General features: G+C 57.2%; 1 protein-coding gene across 4 annotated transcripts; it reads right to left on the bottom strand.

Annotated features, from left to right (window-relative positions):
* Nucleotides 1-665: 665 nt before the first annotated feature.
* On the bottom strand, nt 666-8,389 carry PPP1R1A (protein phosphatase 1 regulatory inhibitor subunit 1A). Of its 4 annotated transcripts, none has more exons than XM_060306602.1 (7): nt 8,110-8,389; nt 4,532-4,592; nt 3,487-3,524; nt 3,089-3,152; nt 2,341-2,496; nt 1,342-1,448; nt 666-794 (listed from the first exon to the last, which is right to left on the bottom strand). In XM_060306602.1, the coding sequence occupies exons 1-7, from the start codon at nt 8,191-8,193 to the stop codon at nt 789-791; spliced, it is 516 nt and encodes a 171-aa protein (XP_060162585.1). In that variant the 5' UTR covers nt 8,194-8,389; the 3' UTR covers nt 666-788. The 4 variants fall into 4 exon arrangements, with proteins under 4 accessions (XP_060162585.1, XP_060162586.1, XP_030722803.1 ...); XM_060306603.1 differs by having other exon boundaries at nt 3,089-3,122; XM_030866943.2 differs by lacking the exon at nt 8,110-8,389 and having other exon boundaries at nt 4,532-7,447.
* Nucleotides 8,390-8,981: the final 592 nt, after the last annotated feature.

The raw sequence follows: 8,981 nt of genomic DNA, 5'->3' as shown, positions 1-8,981 counted from the left end.
GGGTCTGAGGAAGGTTCTTCACTTCTCAGCTTTCGTCGTTTACCCTGGCCCCTTGGTGTCTTGGACAAGGGGGAGAGGTGACCTTTCCAGTTCCCAGCAAGGGCCTCTTCGTGAATAGCCACTGTGTCCTCAATCTAGCTTGGCTAACAGGTTGGAGTCTGGGTGGTGGTCTCCGCACAGCTGGAGAGGGAACACATCCTGAAGCTTGGGGATCGCTGAGGCTTGGAGGGCAGGCAGGGAGGCATCGACGCAACGCCCCGCCTCTTTCCCATGGGCCAAGTGCCAGGGTGCAGTTCCCAGCTTTGTTCAGCAGATGGCGCCCACAGCAGCGCCGCAGCCATACGGGCCTTAGGGCTCCAAGGCCTCAGGGCAGCCCTGCCAGGTGGTTGTATCTTTTCCTCAATATGAAGAGAGCCTGGGGCCATCCTTCCTTCTTGGTACCCCGGAAATCAGTCCTCCTACCTATCTGACCCTCAGCTCTCTTTCCCCAGCAAGTCAGGGCAAGGCTGGGGAAAAACTCCTCCCTTCTCAAGGCTCCTGCCCAGCTTCCTTATTTCCTCCTTCCTGGAGGCAGCTGGGCAAGAGGGAGGGGGGCTATAGAGAGGGCAGGACAAGACGGGAGGGAGAAAAGATTCTCCAAGTTGGGAAAGAAGGAGAATACCAAGGACTTAACACTAAATTTATCACTTTTAAAAACAAGAGATTTTCCCCAAAAGTGAAGAAATAAACAAATCCAGTGTCCGTGCATTCCCAACTGCAGTCTTGATTCCAAGATACCTCCTTCACTCTCAGACCTGTTGCAAGGGAAGCAGGTAGAAAGAGAAAGTGAGTGAGAGGCCTGAGGTCCTATTGTCCCCTCCCCTGCTGGTGTGCCCAACCATCCCGTTAGGCATCTAACTTCTCATGTCTGACTCCAGTCCCTGGCCCCGTGTCCAGTCTACAAAGGGGAGGGGAGACTGTAGAATCAGAGCTCACAGGGTTATTTCATCCGTGTGTCCACTCCAGGCAGGACCACTGCTCACCAGCCTGGACAGGTGAGGATCTCCCTTTGGGTTCCAAATGCCCTTTATCAGAAAATCCATGGTCTACTTCCATCACCCATTCCAGGAGCCAGAAATCCTCAGACAGAGTCTAACCTCACTGCCTCCTGCTGCACTGTTATCCCATTTCTCTTTGTCTGTCCTTCCGGGGAGATGCAAATCCTCTGGCCACAGACGACAGCTTTTCAGTGACTGAAGCTGGTCCTTTGTCCCCCTTTTCCTTGACTCCAGATCTTAGCCCTCACCCTCCCCACACAGCCTGCTCTCCTGCAGACTGGGCAGCCCAGCCCTGGGGTCTTACCGAACTGGCTCCCTTGGAATCCAATGGTGGTCTATGGGTTGAGGGCTCCTCTGTGCTGGGTTTCTCACTGCCCCTCTCCTGAGTGTTAGGGATGGATTCTGCAGGCTCTGAGGAGGAAGAACAGGTGGTGGGAGGGACAGGTAGTATTCACGAGGCCTTGCAGAGAGGCAGCTGCTTCTACTCACCCTAGCCCATACTTCAACAAGCCCTGAGAGGAGCCCAAGACCAAGTGGAAGGCAACGGGGCAAGACCAACAGGGTTTTCTCTGGTCACAATGACTACTTAGGTTCACTATTTTTTAAAAAATCTGCAATCGGAAATCGAAAAAAAAAAAAAACCCTCTAAAAAAAAAGCTTAAAATTTGGGGTATGATCTCCAAGTGTGGCTAAACCTGACCTGAACAGAGATGAGCGTTTGATAGCCTGTTTATCCCACTTCGTGTGACCACGCATTTCCCTGCAGAAATCTTCACGTGTTCGATTACAGGGGGCTCTGCTGGGGTGTTATGGAACATATGGTGTATAGACCGTGTCACCTTCATAAAACTGGAAACATTCTGCCTTCCGGCCCACACCTGGGATAAGGACTCGTGGACAGGCAGGTTCCATTGCTTGCATACTTTGTGTTCTCTGCTGGGCCAAGGACCAGTCTCACTGAAGTTTCACACACAACCCGATGCGATAGGCGCCATCATTATCACTCTACTGATTGAGGTTAAGCTGCTGAAGACCTCTGGGCTGATAAAGTGGCAGAGCCAGGATTCCAGCCTGTGAAGGCTGCCCCCATGCCGCCGGGCTCCCCTGATACAATAGGGAGCTCTGAAGTCCAAGTTGGAAGGGGATGGTGTCATTCAGTAAAGAAAGATGAAGAGATGCAAACACACGCTGTCCATGCAAAGTTCCATACTCTCAAGACAGTTTCTGGCTACTGCTAGGCCCCTCCCTACAACGGGGAAGGCTGGCCTCGCCCGGGGTTGGTCCCTCCCCAGCCTGAACGTACTGTGTGCTTTCCCAGAGGTGCCCAGCCACGACTCCGCTGCTGTGTCTCCGATCCCAGGTGGGCAGGACTCCCGTGTCCCTGTGCTCTCGGCGGCTCCTTCAGGCTCCTCTCCCTCCTGCTGTTGCCCCAGGTGATGTTCGACCATCATCTGGAGCTCTGAGGGCAAACAGAAAGGGAGAGAGCATTGGACGTGACTGCCCAGCCTCCTCCATGGACCCTCAGATGTGACAGCCCCACTGGAGGGCCAGCACACACTGCCCGTGTGGCTTGACTTTCCTGTCTGAGATTGAACAAGGAGGGACATCTGCTGTACAATAAGGAGGGACTAATGTTAGACAATAAAATGTACTTTTTTCAAAGGTAAGGGAGGGGAAAGGAAGAGCCTTTAAGATCAAAAGATCCTCCTGATTTGCTGGGATACCTGGTCTCCTTTGGGGTCAGGAGAAAAGACTCAATTTAGATTCAAGAAATATTTGAGTACCTCCTCTGTGCTGTGCACTATGCCGGGTGAGTTCACATACTTTATTTAACTGCCAAAGTGAGGTAGTATTCAGGGCCCCTGTAGGTTAAGCAGGTTCTCCAAGGCCACCCAGCTAGTGGGTGGCAGAGCTGGAATGCAGCCCCGGGCGGTCCAGCAACAACTCTCCTTTAATAAAGGCAGACGTAATGACTTCCCAAGGATTCCTTCCAAACGGGTCATCCTGGCCACTGCTCAGCGTCAGGCATAGCGGGGAAGAGTCTTCCGAACCTTTCATTGTGGGTGTGGTCCTCATCACCTTCTTCTGTTGCCGTGGAGACATGGACAAAGTGGACTGTGAAGGGCACAGAGCACAGGTGGGCGTCCGCCCTTCTCGCCCTCCTCCCTGCCGTGCCATGCTGTGGGACTGGAGACTGGGGGTAGGTGTGGGCTTCAGCAAGTGGGGGAAGAAAACTCCTGCTTCCTCGGCCCCCACCCCTATGATGGTGAGCAAGGAGACCGTGTATGGGAGAACGTAGAGGACCATGTGTGTACATCCACTCAAGAACATTTTGGGAGGGGTACAAGAAAGAGGGAGACAAAAGGTCCTAAGAGGGGGGGTTGAGGAATAATCTTCTAATGGGTCTGGGGGTTCTCTGTGCTGGGCTGAGCGGGAGGGGCCAGCTCACCTTGAGATGCGGGTTGGGGACCCGGTCTTCATCCACCTCTGAGGGAAGGAGGGAAAGGAGAAAGTGATGAGGATGGGAAACCCAGGGGGTCCCGCAGACTGACTTCCCAAGGGGAGGAGCCTCTGCCATCACCTCCTTCCTGATCCGTCCCTCACATCTGTCCCTTGGAAGCTGGCCCTGACTGTGGCTGTCCCCAGCCTCTTCCCTCCAGCTCCCTCCTGCTCTGCTGGCTGGCGTTACCTCCTCCTGCTTCTAGTCCTGTCCTTGCCTCTGTGGTCAGTCTGCATCTACATCCTTGCCTCAGACCTGGAGGTTCTTGAAGGCAGGCTTTGTGGTCCTTTTGTCCTTTTCCTCCCTGTCTCCTTCCAATCAGCCCCCCACCCCCGATCCAGAACTGAAACATGCCTAGGAGGGAACACCGGATAGAGAACAGCAAACTTATCGTGTGCAGGGCCCAGGACAGTCTTTTTTAGTAGTTGGAGGAAGTTGGAGACTCAGGTATCCTGAATTCCAGTCCGGCTTATTAGCGTCACTACCTCTCTTCCACTCTCTCGCCAGCGCCCCTGACATTCTCTGAGACCTTGTTCTCTCCCCAGACCTTGATGGAGACACTGGTGACCAGAATGCCAGCTGCTCCCTGAGCTGTTTCTAACCTTCCCCTTCCCCTCTGGGGGCCATGAGAATAGCTGATGGCGTTGGTCCCTCCCCCTCACAGCTGTCACCGCCTCTGGCAGTGGGGGCAGCAGCCTCTCAGTTGCTGGAGAAACCTGGAAGGCTGTTGCCACAGCAACCAACACTCTGTTGACCACCCCAACTCCTGGGGGGCTTAGGAACCAGGTTGTCTCCCCCGCTTCCTAGCACTGCTCTGTCTTTCCAAAGCGGAGGAAATCCCACTGCTAACCCAGCCACCGCTTCCCTGCCTCCAGGACTGAGGAGACCGCGGGCTCCTCAGATGTGCCCTCCTGTCTAGCACCCACCTTCTCTCACTGGGACCCAGCTGTCTTCAGCAGCCCCTACTCCCTTCAGCGACCCATCCTGGGGTTACCTGGGGATGACTGGTCACTGGTCAGCACGAGGGTGGCAGGGGTGGGGCGGCGCCTCCGGATCTGAGGGAAGAGGTCAAGTACACGTGGAAGCATCGCAGCCCCGCGCACACTCGGTAACATAATCCAGGCCGCCCACTTAGCACACCTCCAAAAGTGCCACGTTACACTGAACCCACACTCTCCGGGTGGACGTTCTTGGGCCCATCCCTCTGCCCTGGGGACCCAGAAGACCACCTCCACTCCCTGCTTTCCCCAAACCCCTTTCTGTCTCCGCATCTCCCCGGGTCCTGGTCCCAGCTCTCCATCTCAGCAGCTATATCTGCGCTAATGCATCGATTTCTGGCCTGCTGTCCTTCCGTCCATCCTGGATCAATGGTCAGAAATAACCCGAGAGGGCACAAAACTTTCCCCTTAGTCTCCCAGACCACTCCCCAAATGGACATAAACCTGTGGTGGGCCAGCACCGGCGGAGAGCGCCCCTCGATCCCCACCCAGCCTGGGAGGACAGCACAGAGAAGGTGGGTCTGAACGTGCCTTCACCTGGCCCATGCCCCTCCCTCCCTCATCTCCTCCCTATCCTTGTACACACTGCCTTTCTGATTTGTCAGGAAATACGGCCTAGAGAAATCCTTGGCATGGTAAATATAATATGAGGAGAAGCGTGAGGCGGGACCCTGGTCAGGGACTAAAGCTAAACTGAAAAATCTTATCCTGGGCTCTGGGGTCCGATTCTAAGGAAGTAACAGATAAGAGCGGATTCCCTGCTGGGCCTCTGAGCCCCCTTTCCCTGCCTCTGTTCTTTTGTCTTGCTGCCAATAAAGTTGACTGTTGTTGAAGTCAGTCCAAGGACTCTTGGGACACGTAGTTTTTTCCGTTTCTCTGGAGGCTTGAAAGCGAAGGGTACCGTGGGGTTGGAGTCCCTGCGGCTCCCTCCAGGGCAGAAAGTGGGTATCAGCCCTAGCGGGGGGCAGGGTTAATCTGAGAGAAGGACACCTCAAAGAAGAAATGGGTACATAGAATGGGGGTAGGTTGGGGTAGGGACTGTTTTCTTAGGAGAATCCAGCAGCATCTGTTTCTGGTGGCATTTCAAGGTCCCTGGCAGTTCTGTGTGTGTGTTTGTGTGTGCATACAAGCACGCACAGCATAGACATTATCTGTGAGTCCGTCGCTGGCTATTCCTGGTGCAAACGTGCTGGGGGCCAGCAGGTGGGCAAGTGTGCTCCGTGCATGTGGGGTGAGGCCATCCTTCTCCTGAGACAGGACTCCTCTCTATTTCTTTCCTGCCCTGGGGGAGGGGAGCTGAGAGAGGGAGAGGGTGCGGTGGGGGTGGGGATTAATGGGGGTTGGGAGCCTGAGAAGGAGTCTGCAAGTTTGACAGAAAGGACCTCTGAGAGGGCAGCAGGGCTCTGTGATCTTGGACAGGTCCCTTAACCAATGTCCTTGCCTTGGACAAGATTTCTAAGCACTCAGAGTCCTTGAGGATTTTGATGTCCTACAGGAGGAGGGAGTAAAGTTAGACTTCCTGAAGTACCTCCCAGGCACCTGAACTACTAGCAAATGAGTAGGCGGTCTCCTATTTTCCATGCCCCGATCACAAATCCTAGTTCTCAAGGACACTTGGTGCCTTTGCCTCTGATTTCTTTCCAAACCAGTTATGCCAAGGACCTGGTAGCTGCGGGCACCCCTCCATCCCCTGCCACTCTGTGCTCCATAACTCAGAGTTTCCAACCCCTGCCGCCCTCTCATGTCACTCTGGGTTAGGTGTTCCTGCCAAGCCTGGAACTTTTTGCCTACACACTTGGGTAACACGGCAAGGGGGGTTGAAGTTAGACTGCAGGTAGAATTTCAGGCTGAGCAGACACAGATTTCTGAAGACGAGAGAAAAGCAGGCTGAAGTCCCAGCTCTTTTTCCCTCTGGCTCTATAGCACTGCCTCATTCTCCTCCCCTGCTCCCCAGAACCCTGGGCCAGCTGGCCTGCCATCCCCCAACACACACCTACACCTGCCACATCTAACGCCAAACAGAGGCAGGCGTCAGGCAGTGAGCACTGGCTGTGCCAGTGGAAGGCATTTCTGCTTGGAACCTCACCCCTGAGCCCGTAGCTCACACTCCTGGGCCCTTTTCCCTGGGTCTGAGGTTATCTTAGCCGGCCCCCTGCCTCTAGGCATAATAGCCTTTTTCCTGACCCCAGGGGGACGCTCCCCATGCCCCTGGCTCTCCACCCTCCTCATCCTCAGGAGGTTTGCAGTCCCACCACCCTCCCTCCTACTGTCACACCTTAGAGGTCTGGAGATCCGGCTCCCCCCACAGGCCAGGGAGAGGATGGAGACACAGGTCCCTAACCCCTCCCCACACTTTGGGAAGCTAACGTTATAGGGAGAGCGTGTGTACCCAACCTTTCCCTTCACATCAGACCTTATTCCACCAAACAGCTGGAGCAGCAGAAAGAACACTCTCTCCAGCCCATCCCAAGAGGTCAGAGTTTTCTCAGGTGGGGAGGCCCAGCCAGAGCCCTGGCAGCCGGTTGGGGGAAACAGAGAAGTGACCTTGTGGGCAATGGATAGTCTTTAGGAACAGGGATGTCTAGGCAAATGGATAGAGAACCCGAAAAGAGATGGAGCAACGAGCAAACGAGCAAATATTTGGCAAATGGGTGGTAGTAGCGACCGCGGGTGGTCACCGTCTCCACGCACAGGCTCACTCTCCCTGATACACACACTTGCTCACACAGTCTCATACACTGCCGCCTCTGCCAGGCTGCTCGGAGCTAAAAATAGGCCAGGCCCGGAGGCTGGGCCAGGGCCCTGGACTCCCACCCCTTGAGCCCAGCCCAGCACAGTGCTTCTCTCTTGCCCACGCCCAGCTAGGACCCCAGCCCCGAGAAAGCGCTCGTTCCGCGCTCCCCAGGGCCATTCTCTCCATGCCCTCCCCTTCCCGCCGCCCCCCCACCCCGCCCCATAACCGATCCAAAGGGCAGGAGATGGGAATAAGGACCCAGTGTCCAGACCTGAAGAGCGCGGAGTCAGCCTGCAGACACGACCACTCCTCTCCCCAGCCCTCGCAGTTTTCCTCAGCCCTTCTTGTCCTCACCCTCTGGGGTCCGGCAGGGTCGCCCCCAATTAAGAGCTGGGGGGGCTCTTTCTCCTCTTTCAACTCCCTCCATTACCTGCCCTCTCCCTTAGGCCCTCCGACACCTTTGGGCGCCCCTTCCGAGCTCAGAAACTCTGGCAGGGTGTTGACTGGGTGGGGGATGAAAGACTGGCGAAGGGGGGAGGGGTCGTGTCCTCAGGCAAGCCCCCTCCCCCAGGGCTGGGAAAGCAGGGAGCGACTCTCGCGGGCACCGGCTTCGAGGGCAGGCTCTCGTCCTTCAGTCCGTCTCGAAGAAGCACAGATGGGGAGATGGGGTTTCCACGGTGGGGGAGGGGAGAGAAGACCCCCACCCCCCGCAAACAGCGCGCCGGCGCTCGCAGGGGCGCACCGCCAAGGGAGGACTGAGCGGGGGTCTCGGATCGCACAGTCCAGGGGTCCCTCGTCCTCTGTGGGGCGAGTTCCCTGCCGCCCCGCCCCGCTCCGCACCTGCTCCGCCGCCTCGGGGTCAAGGTGCGGCTCTAGCAGCGGGACGGTGAACTGGATCTTCCGGGGGCTGTGGTCTTGCTCCATGGCTGGGGCGGCGGCCGCTGGGCCGGCGGCGGCGGCGGCGGCGGCGGCGGCGGCGGGCGGGCAGGCGGCGGACTCGGGGCTGGGACGGGAGCGCTCCCTCTTCGCTCCGCTCCGGCCCGGCCCAAGCCGGGCGCGCTTGGCTCTCGGCTCCCGGCTCAGCGCTCCCGGCTCGCGGCCCCGGGGACTCCGCGGCCGCCGATTGGCTCGGCACCCGCCCCTCCCGGCCCCCTCCCCTTCCCCACGCCCGGAGCCTTAACCCCGTGGTGGCTGCGCCGCCGGCTGGCGGGGGTCACCGCCCCGCTGGCGGGCGAACCTGGGTCCCGGTCGCAGTGGACACAAACCGGATGGGTATGCGGGGATCCTTAGAGTTCTGGGCGGGGAGTGGAGGTGGGGAGTGGCCACGATGAACTTCTCCAGGCTGGGGCAGAATTGAGGGGCTGGGAATGTGGAGGGGCGCTGCCAGAGAGGAGGCTGCAAACGCTAGAGGAAGATTTCCTTTCTGATCTTAAAGGGGTCGCCTCATAGAGAAAAGAAAGAAAGGGGATCTAGGCTTGCAGCAGGAGGGATTAAAGTTAGACCAGGAGAGAGACTTTCCACTGAGAGGAGACTGCTAGAGCGGAGGTGGAAACTTGGAGGGGAGGCGTGGGGTCTGGGCACAGGTCTGGGTTCACTGTGCAGCGAGAGGGGGAACCGAAGACCTTAGAGGGTATCCAGAGCCTCTGTCTTGAAGTGCTGATGGCAGTGGGTGGAGGGCTCAGGGAGCAGGACCATCTGGGACTCAGCAGAAG

The sequence above is a fragment of the Globicephala melas genome, chromosome 10 (genome assembly GCF_963455315.2).
Source record: "Globicephala melas chromosome 10, mGloMel1.2, whole genome shotgun sequence".
NCBI classification, from domain to species: domain Eukaryota; kingdom Metazoa; phylum Chordata; class Mammalia; order Artiodactyla; family Delphinidae; genus Globicephala; species Globicephala melas.
The sequence above is the reverse complement of the archived record's forward strand: the minus strand, read 5'-3'. Positions and strand labels throughout refer to the sequence as shown.